Below are 23,325 nucleotides of genomic sequence, written 5' to 3' on the forward strand. Positions count from 1 at the left end.
ACCAAAGAGGCATAAACCCATGAAAATACGATAATAAAGAAAGTATTTCGTATCAAATGAATTGTTCATCATTCTTTTACAGCGTTTCTTAGTTAAAAACGTAAAAAATCTCCCATTTTTATATAGAAAGAAGAGTTTATAAGCCACACAAAAGCAAGTGTTATTATACGCTGTAGTGCCGGATTTTCGTCTGCTACAGTTCCCACAATGCATTGCAGTGAGGTTTTTACCCGCAGTGACGTCATGGGAATACTGTCCAGATCGAGCAGAGCCATACTTATTTGGAAGCCAAATATAATTGTTGATATTTCTTGAAATGGTGTGGCAACGAAAATGAGATGGTTAGATTTTTGTTTTTTAATTTTTGTACTTTCGGTCTGATATGCAATAGTGACTCATATTTTACAAAACTGATTTATTGCTTCTTTTACTATGATAAACTTTATGAAATGTGTTTAATTTACAGTTTGATGTAAAGTGTTCATTGGAAGGAGCTTGTAACTTCCGGGTAAAAGTAATATATTTTTAGATTTTCATAAGTTGTTCCTTTTAACTTTTCCCACTTCCCATGTTTTTAATTATTGTTTTGTAAGAAATAGCTTGCTGTGCCGCAAAATGAATGAGATTGAAAACTTTTTAAAACTCGATTTTGCAGTGAAAATTTGAAACTACTGACATCAACTGAAAATTCTTTAAGGTGGAAATGAATATTATTGCAATGTTGTGCAAGTAAAATGATGTACAGTAAAACCTCTCTATTACAGACACCTACAGGGACATAAATATTGTCCGGTTTAAAGGAGTGTCCGCTTTCCCGAAGGACACGGGAAAAAAATTAAAAAACAAGTTTTTAAATAATCTAGGTACTTATTACAGAATAATTAATGACACCTCTTAAAAGAAAATTTATTCTGAGATCAAAAGTTAGATGCTTGTAATTAAAGAAAAATAACGAAATGTAATATGTGTTACATATGCTTTAATTCAAGGTTTTTAACTAATAATATAGTTTAAAATATGCTGAGAAAGTACAAAAACACTTTGTCATTTTCGTAAAAAAAACATTAAATTGAAGTTTGTTTGGAGTAGTTTATGCTCATAATATCTTCATAATAAATTTTAAGTTCTTGTGTTAATTTTACCCATTTCATCTTTTATTTTGCTGTAGAAATGTCTTAGTTCATCAATGTATATTTGAGTATCACGTAAGATTCTAATTTTCATTTCTTCAGAAGATACATCCACCACTATCTGAGGATTGTCTTCTTCTCCTTTACTTTTGGTTTCACTATCTGTTATGCTTTCAACTATCTCCTCTATTTCTAAGGAATTTATTTCACATCTAACATCTCCATCAATGTCGGTAAATTCATCGCCATTAAAAACATTTTCACCACTGACGCATATTAACTTTGTTAAATCATTTACAGGTTCTTCGTCATTTACAGTTCCTTCTTCAGCAACAGGTAGACCTTTTTGAACCCAGCTTTTAGAAAACAGCTGGTAATCATAGTTGCCTTGACTTTTTGCTATGCTGCATTTATCCATGAAGATGCCTGTAAGACATAGATTTTTACCGAGCTTGCACTACGTTTTCCTCTTTGAAGTTTTTTATGACCTTGATTCACACAAAAGGTTGGAAGACGGACGTAACATTTGGAGGAAAAAAAAACAATCTTTACATCTTGGTCAGTTTCACATTTGGATGAGAGGTCTCACTGTCCAGAAAAAGAAAAACTTTGCACTTCTGATGTCTCATTTTTTATTTAATTCCATTAGCCATTCAGTCATTAAATCCATGTTTGTTCATCCAGGCTTTTCTGTTCGCTTCCTATTGAAAGTCAAGTTTTTGCAGATTCATACCTTTAAAGCATCTTGGCTTTGCCTCTTTTCCTATAATTAAGGGTTGCTCTTTAACACCATCCATACTAGAACAGAGTAAGACCGTTGAACTTTCGTTTGACATTTTGCCACCATGACATTTTTCACCTTTAAAGCACATGGTTTTTTCAGGTAATGCACAGTAAAAAAACCCTGTTTCATCAGCATTTAAAATATTTTCGAGCTCATAGTCTTTAACTACGGATGACAGTTTCTCAACCCATTCATTTACCGTTTCTGGATTTACAGTAGTGGACTTTCCACTTATAGCGTTTAAAGAAACAGAATGTCTCTTCCAAAATCTTTCGAGGCATCCATTTGACGCTTTAAATTCCTTCACTCCAAGGTGCTGCGCAGCTTTTACTGCTTTTGTTTGCAGCTTTGGTCCTGACACGGGAACCCAGTAGCAGAAACTTTCTAGCCAGTCTGCGACACAGATTTGGGCAGTTGTAAAAAATCTGCAGCATTATTATTAGTTTTATTTTAAATTTTCATAAAATACACAAGTCCCTTGAAAGGTCAAGATTCAGATATGTTCCAACTGGCCAGTGGCCACTAGACACGAAAAGTCGCCCAGTTTTAAAGTATAAAAGGGGGGGGGGGATTACTACTTTCATAAAAATAAATAGAACTCTGCACAATATGAAAAACAATTATTCAATTCATATTTATTTAAATGTGGAAAATTAAAATTAAAATAGGTTTTTGAATTTTGTTTCAAAAAATGAATAAATAAATAAATTAGTGAATGAGAAGTTGGCAGGAAACTACATTTTAGATGAATGTTTTGGTTTATAGCAGAGCTTCCAAAGCAATGACGATCATCAAATACAATTGTGCAGATAATAATTCATTTTTCATGAAATTAATTTTAAAAAAACATGATTTATTGTACATTTTCTGTTACCTTCAATAGTTTGTATTGAAGTAAACTGATCAAAACTAGATCCAATTCTTTTTTAGGGAACTTAGGCAAGTAATAGTCTTATCTATTTCCATCTTGCGAATGACCAAACATGGCGTCTACGCGAAAAATTCAATGATTATAAATAGATTTTTTTAATTTGTAAAGTAGTAATAGAGATTCAAAATCCTTGAAATAGTCAGTTTTTAGCACTAGCCTCTAAATCAATGAATATAGGATAATATTGTAAAGATAGTTTTGCATTTTTCAAGACAACAATTAAAAATTATCCGAAAAAAATGGCACATTCTGCACAATTTTCGACTGCATGAATTGCAATAAACATCCAATTCCGTTTATGAAAACGTAGGTACTTTAAGAGTCTTGCGTATCAACATCTTGGAAATGACCAAACATGGCGACTACGCCAAAAATTAAGATCTTAATTTCTAAATTTGTTGCTAAAAAACTAATTTAAAAATAAAAATCCTCTTAAGACTACACTTAAGTTGAAACGTTTTTAGCGCTTTTGCGTCCAAAGCAATGAGGATGAGGTGAAATTTTAAATATAAAATTTTTCATTTCTCAAGAAAACTATTTCAAAAAATCCAAAAAAAAAAAAAGACTTGCTGCACATTTTAAGTCATTTTATTAGTTTGCAGTTAAATGAAACATTCAATTCTCCTTTGTTTTGGAAAATGTACGCACTTAAGTATCTTATCTACTTCGATCTTATGAATGACCAAATATGGCGACTATGTTTCTAGCTGAAATGCTGAAGTATCCATCGCTTTTCCGGTGAAAAAACGAACTTCGAACGATCTTTTTGCCAAGTTGTATTTCTTTTTCTTTCTTTTATTTATTAATTTTTTCTTTCTTTTTGTTTTTTAGTAAAATTATCTGCAGGCCGCTGAAAAAACTGCGACGCACGTCTCGCGTCTCGCAATTTCTGCTACAGGGCACGGGAACTTGATTGTTTTGCACTTGGCAAAATCATTCAAACATGCATTTATTAATTTGATAAGAAAGTCCCTTTTTGGATGACATTCTGTTCTGCTTGCTGTTTCCATTCTCACACCAAGCTTTCATTAACTTTTCTCTATTTTTTACAATTTCTGCTGCTTGAGTTTACTCCAATGTTAGTGCTCTGCTAATTTTCTAACACAACATTTTTCGCTTTTGTGATATTCCAGCACCTCAATTGTTTTCTTTTAAAGTCAAAGCTTTTTTCCAATGTCAATGCGAATAAGGACACACTTGACTACAGAGTCAAACTCAAAACTTATTAGAAAAACTTTTAAAATGAAATAACCCTTCCAAAGAAGTTGCTCCACCTCCCCCCTTCCTGGCAACAATCCTCCATTATTTCCATTCACAAATTTTCAGCATTCTTTTTCCCTTCAAAATAAACTGTCAATAACTGGCATTAAGAATGCATCACTTCTCAACCATCAGCCCCGTCCATTAAGCTGCCAATGAAGTGCAGCAGAGGCCACAGTAATAAGAATTAAAAGATATAGAGAAATCACGTATTCTTTTGCAAATTCTGAAGACTACATTGCGGACAGTTTAATTACTCTTGGGAGAGATAAAACATTCGGCCAGTGTACCATGTGGCTTGTTCACTAAGGCACTCAATAACCATCAATTGCATTTCTTGGAATCTGAGCTGTCCCCTTGAGCCTGAAATGTACTCACTACCCCCAAACAATGGGTTTTACATTCATTTTCCACCTCAGCAGATTTTTTCCTGTCAGATTGAACCGGTAGTGCATCTTTGTAATGGGGTAAATAAACTTTATGGTTTATTATGGAAGAGGGAAAGATATTACTAATTCTGGTTCTCTTTGTGTCGATTATTGAACAAATCTTGTGTTGAAAGTGAATCCCAATCTAGGATTTTCAATAAATCTCTCTCTCTCTTTTTTTCAAGGGGAAATAGATTGATTTGCTGAAATTGTCCGTCGGTGTCCTATTTAACGAGAGAGGAAAGAGCTTTTTTTACAAGAAAAGTTGTGTTTGTGTTTGGTTAAGTGAGTGTCCGCTTTAATAAGGGGACTTTTAATGGTTTTACCATAGAAAAGGGGCGGGAATAAAATAAGCTATCGGTAATGAGAGGTGTCCATTTTAAAGGGGTGTCCATTAAGCGAGGTTTCACTGTATATTAATTCATTTTTTAAGTTGAAAACTTTTCCTAAATTTTTGCTTTTATTTTAATTAGAGTATAATGAATGGTTGTATTATTTTCCAACCTGTTTTTTGCATTTTTATTGTCAGAAACGATTTTGGTCTGGAAGAATTCCTAATTTTTGGGCTTTTCGCTGTTTGTTGTTTCAAAGTTTTAGGACCGTCATGATCCTGCGTTAATCCAGCCTCTCCTCTTAGTACAGTAAAAATAGGGGTCGGACCCAAACATCCAAAAAAAAAAAGCTAAACCTGGTGCAAATTGTTTATTACCCTCCCAATAAGAACAGGTAAAAAGTCCCACCCCATTGTGCGTCGGGTTTTTGAATGGGGGGCATCTAAAAATTGCCGTTTTGGGTATTTTTCCAGAATTTTTAGAGTAAATTTAAAGTGAGAATATTATGTTATACTAAATTTAAAAGCATGAAATTAAAGGTGTTTGACCCCCAAGAGGGATGACATAACCCACCAATGCTACAGAGCCCCCCTATCCCCGTAAAACGAAGCAGTACCCCCGAACCCCCCTCCATACATTTCATATGGAAACATTATTTTATGCTAAGTTAAAGTTAGAAATCGAGTGCGTCCATCCTCCAAGATCGATGGTGCACCTCAAAGCTACAGCACCCCCCCCCCCTCCGTCAAATAAAATAAATCCTCACCCCCCCCCCCTTTTATTTCAAGTAGAAGTATTATTCCATGCAAATCTAAAATGCATTAAATCAGGACTGTCCACCCCATAAGAACATAGCTCATCTCCCAAAACAAAATTATATACTAAAATATTATCCTCCCCCCCCCCCCCACCCTCTCTGATGGTGCACATTCGATTAAATAACCAGAAAATTACGCTGACCTGTTTTTTGCTTTCAAATGATTTCTCCTAATCTTGTAACAAAAAGTCAAGATGTTTTTTGGAATCTAGATCCTCAGCAAAATCGTTATTGTTGCAGCTATGTCTAACACAGTTTGAGCATATAATTGAGCACTTCAGTCCATTTTCAGACTTTTCAAACATTCACTATATCCAATGAACCCTTCAGAGCAAGCACAAGATTTGAGACGCAGAAAGTCTTCTAGAGCAGAAGGCTTGGCTGTTGTAACAGGACGCAGATTATATTTCTGTGTTGCTTTCTTTGCACCCATCAAAAATGACACAAGCTTTCTCATACTTACAAGTTACCTATACACTGCATTGCTGGAATATTTCCTTGAAGTTTACAGATCATTACCAAAAATATGACCAAGCAGATATCTTCCATTTATTACATATGAGACAGTGAGAAGCAAAGGGATGTAAGCGGCAAAATTAAAAATTTGGAGATAACCAGTACAAATGGTTGGTGAACCTCTCCTCTATCTTGAGGCAAGAGATGGTACTAGTAGACCTGGTAATTGCTTCTATACAGCATGATTTAGAAAAGAAAATCAGTGAAAGCCTACCTAGGATCTTATCTTTAAACGCGTTTTATTCAAAACTTGAAAATGTCCACTTGCATCCCTTTGCTTCTCACTGCCTCATACATGACACCAGCTGTTCGTTCTGTGATGGTGGATGAACCTTTTGCTTCAGATAATAGCACTTTAACAAAACAAGATTTCTTTCCTTCTGAAACCAGATTCATCGAATACTGATGGAGGATCAGCGCATAACTCGTACCAGAAGTTTTTAACAATTTGTTATTTCATCTTTACTGTTCATACCATTCGGTGTAAAAAATGGTTTGGGCTTACACATCTTTACAGATAGTAACTACTCTCGCAACAGAAGCTAAAGACATAACTGTTTACCTCCTTTGCAAAGAAATGCCACAAAATTGTTTGCCTTCAATATCCTTTGTACCCGTACGTTAAAGGTCTCATCGCAACTCATCTTATCATCAGCGAGCAATACCACTACCAACTTGAGAGGGAAGAAACTTCTAGGGGCTTTTGAAACGGATTGTGATTTCCAAAATGAGAGACAAAAAGGTGTAAATATTTAGCATTCTATTGTTGTATTGCTCATTCATCAAGACTTGTTCTATCGTTGAATCACTACAGGTTCTAGACCACCTGAATTTGTCACTCGCGTTAGATCGTTGGATAGCTGATGTTTTAGCTGATGTTTGATGTGATCAAATTTTTTTTTATCGCATAATGTACTCAAAAGTTTGAGATAGTGTTGCAAGTATATGTCTGCATATTTAGCATAATTCACATAACCAGCTGCGTAAAAGAGAGGTTGCTCGGTGTTTGTCAATGAGAACCCTCACCGACTTAGAGGGTGCAGAATTGCAACATTGCCCGTCTCACTATTGGCAATTTTGATTTGTCCCCCCTTACGGTGATGGCAAAAGATTGTAGAAAAGTTGAAGTAAGTTAATCAAGAAGTAGGGAAACATTGGTCAATTTGGACTTTTTTTAAGCTGCACAGGAATTTTGTTTTCCAGCTCTCTAAACAGTTTAATAACTCCAATCACAAATAATTTCGTTACTGAGCTCGCTTAGATCTTTTAGAATTATCATTCTGACATTACCATATCATTGTGTGGCATTTTGTACTTCTGAAAAATTTGAATCGGGGAAATTTTTTCGTGAACTTCACTGCAACAGTTCATTTTAGAATTTAAATTCAGGGTCCCCCCCCCCCCAAAAAAAAAGCGATGGCGCACCCCTTAATTGTGACGGAGTATCCATCCAGAATAAAAGCCCTCAAAAAAGAAAGAAATACCCCTTGAAAAAACTGCCTTAAAAATTTCAATGACGCAAAGCTGATCCATGAGCCCCCCCCCATCCCCCCCCCCGCTTGTTCACCCCTCTGTTAATTAGAATTTTTTAACGGGAGAGTTTATTATTTTACTATTATAGAGTGTGATTTCTGCGACTTTTGAGTATTTTTTTAAGTAATAGAAATTATTTTTATTTAAATAGAGGATTATTTCGTCCCCCCCCCTTCCCCCCAAAACCCGACGCGCAAAGTTCTGGGACTTTTTACCCCTTCTTGCTGGAAGGGTAAGAAGTAATTTGCAACAGGTTTCACTTTTTTTTTTTGGATGTTTGGGTTTGGCCATTTTTTGGCCTAATTTTACTGTACTATCTGTCTGTTGACAATATCTTTCTCCCAGAAAAATTACGATAAATTGAACTATAGTACAACTTCACTTATTTTTTCAATGATTGTTTTGAGAAATCTAGATGACATAGTAAGTAAAATCTTTTTTTTCTTTCTTTATCTTTTTAGGCTCTAAGATGGTGGAAGCTTTCGAGATCTGGTCAAAATTATGCTTAGACAGATTTTTTTTGTGTGTTCATAATGTGTGAATCTCCAAAAACCTAAATTTCTTTTCTAATCACAAGTTCTTTTAAAGCAAACATTTTTTTAAATTAAAAAGAAAAAAAAAATACATGCTGAGTTTTTATGAGAAGCATACTAAGAGAAAAATAAAGAGAATCCACTTTAACTATATTGCATTTTAACTATGCTTTCCTGGTATAGACAATGCCAAAAGATATAATTTACAAGGAGAATGACATTATTTGCTAAACAAAGCTTACCTTCTGAAGGGGTGCCCACCAGGTCGGCATTGAAATTTTTAGGAGAGAATGTTATGAGGGGGTATTTTTCACTTTTTTTCGGGAGGGGCTATTGCTTTTTTGGAGGGAAGGGTCTTCGTGCTGTTTAGGGGGTGCGCCCTTGCCGTTAGGGGGAGGGGACACCCTAGCCTTCTGAAAAGCTAAGGGGAAGAGAAAAGAACCAAATTCTTTTCATCATAAACTAGATTATTTTCTCCTAACCTAACTTGATTCAATAAAGTGGTTGATTAAATTAACCATTGATTCAATTAACCGGCATCCACTGTATCAGCCTACTGGGCCTAAGAGCCTTGTTGTAAACTGTCACTTTTTATATATTGTTTATTTATTTATTAACAGTACTAAACTAATCTATTGTTTTCAGATGGCACCTGAAAAAGACCAAGTGTTTTTGAAAGAGCCGCAAGCTTATGTTAGATCATTGGCCTTAACTGCAAGTAATGTTACAGCTGATCGTCAAATTCCAATCCGCCGCTACTTCAGATCTGGGTCTGAAATGCTGAGAATGGCTAAAATGTACCTTGATGAAGGTCAACTAGAAAATGCCTTCATTTTATATACAAAGTATACTACGTATGTATGGTGAAGCATTTTGAATTATTATTTGCAAATATTAATTAACTAATTTTGGAAACCAGTTTCTATGGGCAGAGTGCCAAATATTCATTTTCAGTAAAGCTTTTCATGTATGTGGTATGTATGTTTGTTACAATAATGTAATGAAGGAAGGTGTTGTGAATTTTTACTGTACCTGTAAAATTCTTATAATGTATAAGCACTTATTTTCGCGAAACTGTAATTTTCATAATATTTAAGGGCTATTCGAAATTGCAAAAATTAAAGCTTCGCGAAATATTTCAACTTTATATACACAATCTACCTTAGCTTCTGTTCATATAAAATGTGAAATGTTTGGCTTGCGAAATCAAATATTTCGTGAAAATTAAGGCTCGTGGAAATAAGTTCTTTTATATTATATAGTTAAATATTCATACAGAAAACTAGATGGACGTTGTTCTGTTCAAACTTTATAAATTGAAAAGTTAAAAAATTTCCATAAACTATTAAGAGTTTGAACAGTTTTATTAAAAAAAAATAAGTAAACAGAAAATGTTTTAAGCTGCTTGGTGTCAGAATGCATATATTTATTACGATTTATCTAATGCCCACTGAGCAGTTGCTTTATTAACTATTTTTTCTCCCTTACTTGATGGTTTGTTCCTTCAACCATACTCAAAGGGTAAAAAGTGTCCTCAGGTATTAAGTGTAAAAAAATAACTACTTATCTTGAACAAAAACGGGAAATTACGCTGCAACATCCCCCATGTGCCATGTGAAAAAGAACAAAACAATCGAAAAGATATCGTAAAAAAAAATGATAAAGGTAAAAACAGTTCTCTGAATAAGCGAAGCCCCCCCCCCCCCTCTTCCGACGTAAAATAAACACATTCTTCAACTGAAATGACTAAACTCTTTAAAATCAAAAAACAATTCTTTGCAATTTGAAATATTTCGCCTAATAAACAAAATTCAATAAATTACATTAACAGTAGCTTTAAAATGCAGACAAATGATCACGTGACTCTATTGTTTATAGCCAAAGTCGCCAAGCCACCACGTTACTGTAATCCATCTGATCCAGCTAACTCTAATCTTTTGAACGAAATCTTTTAAAACTTCATATATTGCCTAATTTGTTCTTTCCACCAGATCTTCCACTGCACTGATCCTTTGTGTACAGATCTACCCTGTTGTAACTTATTTGAATGAAGATAAAATTTGTTTCGTCTTTAAATTCCATCATCTTTTCCTTTAATAATGTACTGATTCGTTTGATAATCCTTTAAGTATTCTTGACATTAGTACCAAAACTCAGATGGATTTGAGCCGATAAACAAATGTTGCTAGGTCTGATCATTTGGTTAGGAAAACCTAAGCACCGATCTGGTTACATGGTTCAACTACTACGACAGAACACACGTTTTGCGTGACCCATCCAGTACTTTACTTTAAAATATATCATTGGACCAAAATGTTTGCTTTCAAGAAATGAAGGTTTCCCCCTCTCTCTCTATGTTTTATCTATTCTCAATTGACATATCACAGTAGGAAATTTCATTACCAAAATTATAGCTGGCTTTCTTATTGTCCTTTGGCAATGGGTTAAATATTTATTTTAGTTCTCGCTGAACAATAGGTCAAAATAAATATAAATCATTTGGGAAATATAACCATCCAATGTTTAAATTAATTATTTAACAAAAATGTTTCCGAATCAATCCATCGAGCTTCTATATATAAACTATGCTTGACACAACTTAATTACACACAAAAAATTTGATCAAAATCGGTCCAGCTGTTTAAAAGTCTTATGGTGGCAAATGTCCGCACAGAAAATAAATATATATTAAGATATAAATATTTTTTATCTATTGCTGCAACATTTTAGTAGTGTTTGGGGATTTTGTATACATTTTGGGCATTCACATACTTTTTACTAAAACAGACTAAGATTTAAAAATGGAGAAAAAAATAAAACTTACATCTTTGTAAATTTTTCTTCTCAAACATGGACAGCACTCATAGCATTTTTGCTGGAACCGACTAATATTTGAAAATTGAAAATGAATCCAAAACTATATAAACTTCTCTTTTGGAATTAAACGTAGGAAAGCTTTAGGGACTGCATATGGTCTACGAGCCTTAGGTCAGGCAGCACTGGCTTAACACATTCTGTATTAGAACAATGTTTGGTGAAAGAGTCAGACCTATGCTAGATGTACCACGGCCTGTCTACAAGGGCAGAAAGTAATTAGATTTTTTTTTATATTTCAGATTATTTATTGAGCAAATACCAAAACACCCTGAATATTCGACTCTGTCAGATTTGGAGAAGAATGATACAAGAAAGGTACTTTATACGTCTTTAAATATCAGCTTTAGTTTTCAGTCGTAAAACGACATGCCTTTTTAGGTTACTGAGAAATTCTGTTGTGAAAATATTTTTCAATGGGGATGAAAGACGATTTCCAATGTGGAACTAAATATTTAATAGTGTAATATGTATAAAATGGATTGTAACACTATGTTAAATCTAACTGTATTAAAAAAATTCTTATGTTGGTGTTTCCGTAGCCACGGAAATCATTGAAATTTTATGACCAGTTACGTCATTAATGAGGTCGACACCCCCCCCCCCCCCAGCTTTAAGAAATTAATGTATTTACATTGAGCTGGGAGTGGTTTTGTCCTTTTAGATAAAATATACATTGAGCATTTACCCTTTGTCCCCCACCTCCTTTAAAACTGCCCAGGGCCTGATTAACCTCTGAAATTAGGAGAAGCTTGGTCTCATTTTGGAGCCCCGCCACTTTTTGTTTCCTGGAATTTTTCTAAAGATTCTATGCATATTGATACAACACTAATGCTAAGTGGTCCAGCAGAATTCGGGATTTAAGCTAATTCCACCTTATCGACTGAAAGATTTGTTTAGTACATATGTTGCGCTTGAATTCTCAGGAAATATGGTTAGTAACATGCTAATTATATTTGACACTTCACTCAGGATATGTCATAAAAGTACATTATAATAGAGTTGAATCAAATCCCATGTATCAAAATCTAGCTTGTGGTTCATTTTATCGAATGTATTTCTATAAGTATTTAATTCTTTTTAACAATTTTGTGAAGCAAATTTTAACGTTTGCAACCCCTTTAAAAAACACAGCTAAAAGCAAAAGCTAGAATTTTTAAGCACAGTTTTACAGTCATATTTGGACCCCCTAAAAATTCTTATAGAAAGCTCCAGCTTCCCGAGCCTTTTGTGTAATCAGCCCTGGATATGCCTGTTTATCACATTAAAAAAGCAGGGCAGGCTGAATTGTTTACCAATGCTTAAAAATGCAAAGGCTGAAGCGCTGAATTAGATCTAATGTTGCAATTCGCAATAAATTTAAGTAACCCTGTAGTAACATTGGTTATACAAATTTATCCTATAATTTTTTGCATTCAATTAAAAAATTCCTTTGAAATAAAAGTAGGCACTCAACTTTGGGATATTTTGGTGCTTGAGATTTTTGTACAATAACTAAGCTGTGAGCAATTATCTTGTTATTCTGACTTTACTATAATGATGTAGCAGAGTTGCCCACTCTGTGTTTAGTATGCTAAATGAATGTAGCAAGCTCAGGTTACTAAGGTTTGCTGCCTATTAAAAAAACTTCTTTTGATTTTTTGCTATTTTTAAAGTTTAACTATTGGTAAGCAAAATTTTATTATTTTATAAAATAATAAAATTTCACTATTTACTTATTATTATTAGTGCTTACTTAATTGGTAGTAGCATGGTCCTTTTCAAAATTTTTAAGATGCTGTTTAGAAAAACTAGAGAGACTAAATGTTTTTCATGTTAATCACATTTTTAAAAAAATGTTTTTATTTAGAAATTACAATCCTGTTTGGGTGTTGCTGAAAAAGTTAAGGCTGCTCTTTTACTTTCTTACACGAAGAAGTACGAAAAATGGAAGGAAGAAAAGGTGTTTATCTTTTGCTACACTTACTTGCATTCTATCAGTTACAATACTTATCAGTTCATGAGGTCTTTCTATTCTAAAATGATAGTTTTCTGTTCACCCTTTTTATTTTGTTTTATCAGAAGCTTTTCATGTGAGTCTACATACTACAGGCAATTGCTGCTGAACTATTATAGTTTCATATCTGTAATGGTAATTTACTGACCACTTTTAGGTATCTTTTTTTGACATTTGACTAGATTTACTATCATATGCATATTTAAGGAAAAAGCTAAAAACTTGATTCGATTCTTTCGTACAAGATTTTTGTTTATACTCTATTTATTGCTGCATGCATACAGGGTGATCAGAAAATAGGTAAACAAATTTTGAATGGGATTAGAACAGACGATGACAAGTAAGAATCATATAGGAGCATATGGTCACAAAGGGAGAGCTGACGCGCAACATGCACACAAAGCTAGAGAATGAGGGGTGCAGAGCAACTCACAAACAATAATAAGTTACTAGCTACGTTGCCCGACTTTGCACGGTCCGCCTCGAAAATAAAAGCAATGAGTGTTCAACAATCAGGCTTGGAAAAAAAAAACAGTAAAATTTTGCTGCAGATTGCAGAAAAATAACCAAAAAGGAAACATTTTAAATTCCCCGATTACAGGAAAAGCGTCAAAACAAAAACCCAAATTTTATTTGTTCATATTTGAGAAAAAAATGGCAACAGATCTTCTTGCCAGTGATTTTCTTCACGCTACAAATTTTTAATAAAAGCATTCTTATGGAAAGTTAAGATGAAGCACTGAATAATAATTTGAATGGAAGAAAGCCTTTGAAAAATAGAGATTTTATATTGAAATCGAAGCATCATAATTTAGTTTTTTTAATTGATGTCTCTGCTAATTATTATTGGAGGATTGTGTTAAAATAGCCAAACATGAAGATGGGAAAATTACGAATCTCTCAATACTTGGTTCAATGGTCAGTTTACTGGAGTTCATGAGAAGTAACATGGACATAGATACATGGATAGGTACATAGATACATACATAGATATGCTCAGTTTTTAATTACTTAAAATTAACACGAACACAATTTTACACTGTATTTTATTTTTTAAGAAATGTTCAAAAGGTGAAAGATCAGAAAAAGCAAATGTTTGGATTACTTATCGTTTTGATCTTGCTGTCATAATTTACAATTGTTTACATAAGCAATAGTACATTTAAAGAAAGATACGGATTTGATACAGATAATCTGGAGATCTGGATAAACCAAGTGCTAATGTACATTAAAATTCCTTTTTGAGCATGGGGAAAAAAAAAAAAAAACCCTATATGTAAGTTTCTTAGTGTATCTAAAAAATTTGATGTATGTCTACGTCTAATTGAATATATTGTTTATTGTTTGTGATTACAGTATTTAGTAACTTTGAATTTGTGCATCATAGGAAAGACAAGATGCTGAAGAAAAACTGAGACAGTTACAATTGCTAGAAATCGAAGAAAAACAAAGGAAAGAACAAAAAATAAGAGAAGAATTTGAAAAGGAAAAAAATTGGAGGCTGGCACAGGGTCGAGAAATGATGAAAAGTACTGAAAGTAATTCATCTGAAGTTACTAGAATAGATTCCTCTTTATCAATGGTTGATGAAGTGGATAGGAGTAGCATTTGTGATTACCGTTCCGAGTTAGTTTCACCAACGCCATCATTGTATTCCAATCAGTCTCTACTTAGCATTGACAGGTAATTATTTTCAAAATGCATATCTATTTTTGAACACATCAAGTGAAACACAGTAGGAAACCGTTAAAATGCACTTTTGGAGCAGAGCTTTTGCGTGATACAGGTTTTGGGGTTATACCTATATAGATCATTTTACATTGTTTGAAACAAAATTTCAGAATACATCTATACCTGTATATTTACACTTCAGAATAAGTTTTTGACTGCAATGAGTCTTAAAGCACTAATTATACAATAATATATATTTTTATCACTAGTGTTCACTCAGTGGTCAAAATTAGTCCATATTCATAAATGAATATTTGTAAAAAATGTATGAATTTAACTATGTCTAACATTTCTATTTATATCCTTACTCATAGATACTGTATATCTGGAAATGTACAATTTTTATGTGTACACACAATACCAAACAGTAATGAAAAATTACAATTTTGCTTTTTGTCTGTTAATCTCAAAATAAGTGGATGAAAGAAGATATTTCGGTAATGGGGTCCTTTCTGAAATTTTAAAAGTATTTTTTTTCTGAAAGAGCTTGTTTTAAAACATGGGTTTTAACCATTTTTTAAAGCAATTAATATTTTTTAACAATTATTTTAATCGGTACGTTGATTGAAATTCATTTTTTACGCTTCTGCACATGGCATCAAAAGAGATGAAATGCCATTCACTGATGCCATTAGTGCAAATTATCATAACCTGGAAATGCAGTTGACAGCAAAGCATAAACATTTAGCGAGGCACTGGAGTAGCGAGCCAAAGTACATCACTTGTAACGTCATAAAGACCACGCCTTATTTCCAAAATTGGACATTTAAAAAAATTTATCAAAAAAAAGAAAAAAAAAAACTGTTGGTAAAATAAAAGTTCTTTTTCTGGCTCCATGTCATTTTTTTTTGCTTATTTTATCAATTTTAGGGACTAAAATTAGTACTTTTGACTGAAGGAAACAACACCATAGAGAAATTGGTGTGGTCATCAAATTCTTGGCTTGAATAATTTTATTTTGGATACCATGTTGCTTTGTGCTAACCATATGCAAATAGATATTTCCCTACCCTTTGTTTACGTATGCAAAGGAACACACTGGCATTTGAAACAAAAAATTTGACGCCCATGGATAAAAATGGATAAAAATCGCCAGTTATCCAATTTTTGAAATCTTCCCGGTTGAAAGGAAGCAAGCATCAACACTCAGTTTATACGTAAAACTTCTGTGTGAACAATATTGCTTACAAAACGTCTACTATTATTGAGTAAGTTGCTTTGACATCGTCATTAGAAAAATTAATTCCCAAACATGAAATGAACAAACTCTACGTGTGGCAGCATATAACTGCCGATTCGAAAACACTGGACGTCGCAATAATAGTACAATTTAAAAAATAGGTGGTTCAGGACGAAGCATAACTTACATCGTACTTTTCAACATTTTCGACCCCCCCCTGTCACAAAGTTCTCACTTCACCATACCCCTCTTCCCTGTGTCACATGTCATGCTGTTTTTCATAGATGTTCCTATTAAAAAAAAGCTTGTAGTCACATTTTCCCCATTGTATGTCCCTCTTGTCATTTCTTTTCTCTCCCTTGTTACAAACTATTACTATTTTGTAAATCCCACCTTAAAGCGGGACTTCATTCGTGCACAGCCCCTGTTTTGTAGTAACCATATGCAAATATATATTTCCTTACTCTTTGTTTACATATGCAGCGGAAAAACATTTCTTGCGCTGCAATTGGTGCCATAAATGTGATGCCAATTGATGAAGAGCGCCAATTTTCCAATTATCGAAATGTTCCCGAATGAAATGATGCTTCAAAACTCAGATTATACGTAAAACTTCTGCACGAGCAATATTTCTTTCAAAAAGTTTAATATTATTGAGTAAGTTGCCTTGAGCTCTGCCATTAGAAATATAAAATTTCAAATAGTCAAATGAACAAATCCTACTTGCTATGTTGAAAATTGTCCATTCAAAAACACTGGAGGTCACAATAATAGTGCAATTTTATTTAAAAAATAGTCTTTGTGATTTTTTTCACAGTTTAGGGGATAACTGACTAATGCACTTTTCAAAATTTATGATCCCTCTTCCCTTTGCCACATGTCACACTGTTTATCATTACGTTCTTATGTAAAAAAAAAGGCTTGATGTCACATTCTCCCTATTGTATGTCCCTCTTGTCATTTATTTTCTCCTTGCAAATAAACATTTCTCAATTTTTTTTACGAATGCAAAAGAAAAATATTTCTTGCGCTGGCATTGGTGTTAAAAATTTGACACCAATGGATAAAGTTCGCCAATTTCACAATTATGGAAGTCTTTCTGAATGAAATGATACTCCAAAACTCCTTTAATACGTAAAACTTCCGTACAAACAATATTCTTTGTAAAAGTAGGCATGACTTTTGCCAATAGAAATATAAAATTTCCAACTGTCCAATGAACCAACTCTACTCTCGGTAACTTATAATTGTCCATCCAAGAGCAAAATGATTTATTTAAAGATTAAAATTTGCAACTCCAATGAACTATAGGGGGCGCTGCAGCCACTGCCTAATGGCAGACAAAAAAGGTAAAACAAACAAATGCTTATAACTTGCTTTGAAGCTTTGTGACTGACAGTAAATTTTCATCATGTGTGTGGGATTGTGTGTAAATTACATTGCATCACAAACTGTCTGAAGCCTATAATTTACCCCAAAGAAAACACATGGAACAGAATGTTTTACCTTTTTCAGTAGTATTGTTAATCATGGCAAGGTAGCGTATTCGAGCTCTGGAGTTGCAAATCGCAAGAAAATAATCAAAATGAAAACATTTTAAATGCCCGTGGTTACCCAAAAAGCCTAAAAAATAAAACCAAATGCAAGAATTTCATTTATTTAGCTCAAACGAGAAATGGCAACACCATAATATTACAGAACAATTTTTTCACGCTAACTGTGTTGTGTGAAAAAGCGAATAAAAATGAGTTATCGCTAACTTTTAATTGCTTCTAGCTCCTTTTCTAGCCATCATAGGGCGTTTCCATTTTCGCACGGTAAAACTGGTAGAACGTGTTTCAAAGTATTTTTTGCCAGTTTTTCAACTATACCAAGCTTGAAGCATTAAAATACATATTTCATGTAGAAAAAGCAGTTTAAAAAAAGTGAATTAAAACTTAATGTTTCACACTTCCAACAATGAATTTCAACAATGGAAAAGAGATAAAATTTTTGAGTTTCGTTAACTAAAAAACACTTATAACTTTTTTTCTTCTGGATTTAGGTTATTGGACCTTGGGTGCCCTGATAATTTCTACGTTAGGAGTATTTTTTAAAGACCTTTCCAACCATATCAAATTTGAAAAAATTAGACCATCCATTTGTGTAGAAAGAGCCATTTAGGACGAAAATGCGTTTTCAATTAATATCTCCGTTAAATAGCATTCAATTTCAATTTTTTTTATTGATAACACTAAAACTTGGCAATAGCTACTGAACAAAAAAAAAATTGAAAGAAATCGGTTCACAAACAGAGGAGAAATCGGTACCCAAAGAAAACGTCTTGCCTATTAATATATAAAGATTCACAAATAAATGTTTCATGATCAAATGAGTCTTCCTACACTTTCTACTTGCTTCATCATTTGCATAACAACTGCATTTTCAAAAGCCATCTGTTTTTTTTATCTTACTGTAAATACTAGTTTTCATTTAAAAGCTTTGGATTTTGGGAAAAGGTGGAAAGATTAAAAACTGTTTAAAAATGTGATTTGCCTAAAACTTTTTATGTTTGCAAGGTGGAACAGAGGGTATTCTTTTACTGCAAACTTTATTGCTTCTCTCTGAAAATTTGTGTAATTTATAGAGAATTGTGTTATATAGGTCAGCACTATAAATGTATTCTACTGTATAGTTTAATTTTGTCCTTTGAGTATGTTTTAATAGTAAATTACTACTTAGAGACACATTTTATTGTAAAAGTAGCTTGTTTTTTTTATTATACTCATTTCTTTTTTTCTTTTCATCTCCCCCCCCCCCTGTGGGCATAAATGGATTGAAGACACTTCAAGGAAGTGCATTGTAATTTTTTGGTCTGATTATAAAACTATTTTTTTTTTAAAAAACTTTACTTTTATTTTTATGTTTAGATTCAAAAAACTGTATCAGTGATTTATTTTTCAAAAACTGCTGATTAAAGTGCTGTAACAACTCAAACAAGAAAATTCAGAATTCATGTTTCCTTGATTTGAAAGTCATGTAACTTTCATTTTTTAAATTGTACTGTTTCATAGTTTTTATATATTTATTATTGAGGGGGAGGGGAGGACTCCCTAAAAAAAAGTGGTTTGAAACCAATTTACATACAATTTGCTTTGCTTTTATAATAAAAAAACCAAATATTTGGAGGATGGCATCTCCCCTTCCCTTAGCTACAGCCAGGGCGTGCAGAGGGGGCGGGGAGAGAAAAGACAACTGTTGGCGCGGGTCAGAAATTTTTAAAATAAATGGTAAAATATATGTATTGATGTAGGGATAAACAATATGGATTTCTGTGCAGCCCCTGGCTACAGGACTGAGAGGTTTAGGTTCATATTTTAACATAGCATCAAAATTGGCAAAAATGTTAATTTTCTTTTTGAGAGCTTCTAGGAGTGGAATTTGCATAAAATAATAATATTTATTTTAATCTTGTGTGATATAGTAATTTATGTTCCACTTTAGCCCTTTGAGCAGCATTTTTTTTTTATAATTCAGATGCTGTAAAATTATTTTTCAAGTCGTCTCCACTTGTCTGGATGATATACTTATTACTTTATTTACTGCCATTTTATTCATCTCTTCTTCATAGAGTTTGATTCATATAAAACTGAAGTGAATAACTCTAGATTCTTCGTCCAAGTTGGATGAAGGAAAAATATTAAAAAAGTTATTGCATATGATTTATAGAAAGTTTTAAAACTAGGTAATCATATAGGGATCTCATAAATAAAAAAGTGTTGAGCAAATATATATGTGTGTAATAAATATGTATTGGGGGGGGGACTGCAGTATATTTTAAATTTTTATTGGATCATAAATAATAAGTTATGTTACAATCAGAGTTCAAGGTTGGATTTATTGAGATTAAATTTCCTCTTACTACTTATGTAATTTTTAATTTCTTTTTTTATTATTCTTTTATAGCAAAATTTGAATGAATAAATTACAGTTATGATCAAAATAATGTTATGTTGATGATTTTGGGTTAGTTTCTTAATGAGTGAAATAAATAAATATATAAAATGAAGTGAAAAAATTATATTGGAAATAAAACCTTACAAAATCAAAAGTAAAATTTACATATTTTATTAGAAGTTGTGAAAACTTGAATTTGTGTTTTACAAGTGGAAATCTTTGAAAATGAAAGTCATTATGTAAGGGTTTTTTATTTGTTAAGTTTAATTGGTTTATTTTCGGGAGAATCATATTCGCATATACAGCACTAACTATTACAAATGTTCTGAAATGCTGAATTTAAATTTTTAATTTTTCTGGTGAGATATATATCTTTATCTTTTCATTTCTCATTTTTAATCAACTGGAAAGTTGTTTCTGATTTGTTTTCATTTGAAGGCCATTGAGTGCTTACCAGGCCTAAAGAATGTTGAACAATTTAAATCGATCCATCTTAATTCAAGATATGGTGATAAATTGATTGAACACTGATTTCACTTTTAGATGGTGTAAATATTATTTTGATAAAATCTAATTGGAATAGCTAATAATACTTGTTTAAAGAAATTTTTTTTGAAAAGTAAATAAATAAAATGAAAAATCACCCAGATAAGTTTTTTTGTATTTGTTAATTTCGAAACAGTAGATTGTTGTGAGCAGGTAAATTAGCAGCATCTGCAGAAATATTTTTGAGATATTTGAAGAAATACATTTTAGATGCAATACTTTTGGTTGGGAAATTTTGGAATTGGACATGTTTTTCACACTTCTTTTGTGTGGAAACCAAATAAGCAAGCTTGCACAACAAAGCTGAGAAACGACAAACAATAAATGACAAAAATGCAAAGAAAAAAAATAATTTGAATTTTGTCATCTTGAATTTAAATTATGTTTTTCGCAATCACGAGTGTGGGGGGTGGAGGTATGTGTGTTTGTGTGTAAGGGGTATGTGTATGTGTGTGTAGGCATGTGTGTTTGTGTCTGTGTGCAGGCATGAGTGTTGATAGTTGTGTGTATGAGTGTTTGTGTGCGTAGGAACGGGGTACGTGTATGTGTGTATAGGCATATGTGTTAGTGTCTGTGTGCAGGCATGAATGTGTGGGTAGTTGTGTGTATGTGTTTGTGTATGTGTGTGTGTAGGTGTATGTGTGTGTTTGTGTGTGTGTGTGTTTGTGTGTGTGTGCATGTGTGTAGTTGTGTATGTATGCGCGTGTGTATAGGATATGGGCTCAACCTGGAGATGGTTTTCACTATAGGAGCAGCATCGTGAGGACCTGGTCGACGGTGATGCTGCACAGTCTGCTGGTGGGAAAATAAAATGATAGCACATCAAAACAGTCAAGTGAAAGCAATAAGCAATCGTGATTGCTCAAAAAAAAAAAAAAAAAAAAATGTGTAAAAAATCAATTGCTGACAAGGACTGAATCAAAGGATGTTCAAAACCTGTAAAGTTGACCACCCTTGTAAGTTGACCACCTCTCTAAGTTGACTGCTATTTTTAGACACAGAATTAGATCTATATCATATAATTCAACCTCTATAAGTTGACCACCTGTTTAAGTTGACCACTAAAGTAGTGCACTGCAAGTGGTCAACTTACAGTTTTCACTGTGTGTGACTCTATTTTCTTTTTCCTGTAATATATTTTGAGTTTTTTAAAACAATGAACTTTGCACAAAAATAGTTTTGTATGGTAATTTTTAACTAAACAGTTTAAAGTTTGCACCTGCTAAATTTTATGTGTGCTCTGACTAATAGCTAAACATTTAAAAGAATTTAGCATTGATGTGTTATTTTTGGTATATTTATACTTCTTTTCAACAAACATAAACTGGTGAAATAAATATTTTCTGTTGTATTTTAGTCGATCTATAAGCACACCATCAGTTGATCGAAGCACCAAACCTAGATCTATTCTCAGTCCTGGTCCAGATTCTTCATACGTCCATGGACTCAGGTTAGTCCTTGTTCCGTCAAGGGGTATTGATATGTTCCTGAGCCTTGCCAAACCAAATACTGATAGGAATGTAGAAACATGTGGGATATTAGCAGGAAAGATGGTAATTATTTCATTAGTTAAGATGCATAATAAGTATTTTTTTCAACATTATTTAAAATTTCCTCTGAAAATTTCACTGCATTGTTTATTATTTGATTATCAATTAATTCTAAATTAATGTGAATTTGGATTTTTCATCAACATCAACAATACAAAGTTTGGAGACCTTTGTTGAATCCTGTACCTTACCCAAATGAAAGAAGCACTTACAGAAATATTTGAGCTTCCCTAAAAAAACTTTTTAAAGCAAGTTTTTTGAAGTAATTAAAGTGCTTGAGTTTCTACTATCATTTTTGCACTTCATTTCAATTGTAAAAGGTATTAGTTTATTTTGTATGACTCAAATTGTGAATGGGTGTTTCTAAATAATTGATAAACTAAAAAAAAAAAAAAAGATTGTAAAATGTTATTAGTAGAGCTCAGATTAGTTGAGCTTAACTACAAGACAATTAAAATAGAAAAAGAACCAAAATCAGTAGCACTTACTTTAACTCCCTAACTAAGATTTACCTCTAGTAATAATGTTTCTTGATTTGAATTTTGTTTCAATTTTTAGAACCTGTTCTCTCTCTGAGCTAGTTTGACATTTCTCAAATATCAGTTAATTTTCCTTTTGATAGTTTATGGTTTTTTTTTTTTTAAATATATCTTTTTGTCTTTGCATTTTTATGTTTATCCTGGCCTTCTAGTTTATTTATGTGAAAAAAGAATTTGTTTTTCAAGAATAAAAAGTCTCAAGCCAAAAGTACTGCTTTTTTGGTAATTCTTAACATAGGTATGAGAAACTTTTTTTAGTGAACTTGGCAGCTTATTCATAATAGTGATTTTTTTTCTTGCTTGTTAGACTAAAAAGATAGAATTTTTTTCTACCAAATTACGTATAACTATTGATGAAATAACCCCTATATTTTTCCGAACTGTTTCTAGTTTGATAAATAAAAATTATATTACTATGAATTTCACATATCTCTACATAGTATAAAATGAAGTCTCCAAAAAGTGTCTGTGTGTTTAAACTCGCAAAACTCGAGAACTACCCAGCTGATTTAGCTGACATTTTCACAGTTTGTTTCTTTAAGTCCTGAAAAGGTTTCCAGACCAGTTCAAAAAAACTTCGATGAATAGTTCTTTTTTTATTCCAATTTAGGCCCAATGTTCACATAAATTCCTGAATATGAGGGTGAAAAATAGCTTGCACATATTAATATTATATATCGTTGGAAAGAGTAGAATTTTTCACGTTCTA

General features: G+C 32.7%; 1 protein-coding gene across 2 annotated transcripts in view; it reads left to right on the forward strand.

Moving 5' to 3' along the window:
• Window positions 1-377: 377 nt before the first annotated feature.
• LOC129229321 (STAM-binding protein-like) overlaps window positions 378-23,325 on the forward strand; it is a 31,951-nt gene continuing 9,003 nt past the window's right edge. The window contains exons 1-6 of one of the 2 annotated variants that reach the window (XM_054863608.1): window positions 378-514; window positions 8,910-9,118; window positions 11,381-11,456; window positions 12,988-13,080; window positions 14,522-14,817; window positions 21,885-22,080. In XM_054863608.1, the coding sequence (XP_054719583.1) occupies window positions 8,910-9,118; window positions 11,381-11,456; window positions 12,988-13,080; window positions 14,522-14,817; window positions 21,885-22,080 (870 nt within the window). In that variant the 5' untranslated portion in view covers window positions 378-514. The remainder of the gene's footprint in view (window positions 515-8,909; window positions 9,119-11,380; window positions 11,457-12,987; window positions 13,081-14,521; window positions 14,818-21,884; window positions 22,081-23,325) is intronic. The other variant, XM_054863607.1, reaches the window with a different exon arrangement.

The sequence above is a fragment of the Uloborus diversus genome, chromosome 9 (genome assembly GCF_026930045.1).
Source record: "Uloborus diversus isolate 005 chromosome 9, Udiv.v.3.1, whole genome shotgun sequence".
In the NCBI taxonomy this organism is placed as follows: Eukaryota; Metazoa; Arthropoda; class Arachnida; order Araneae; family Uloboridae; genus Uloborus; species Uloborus diversus.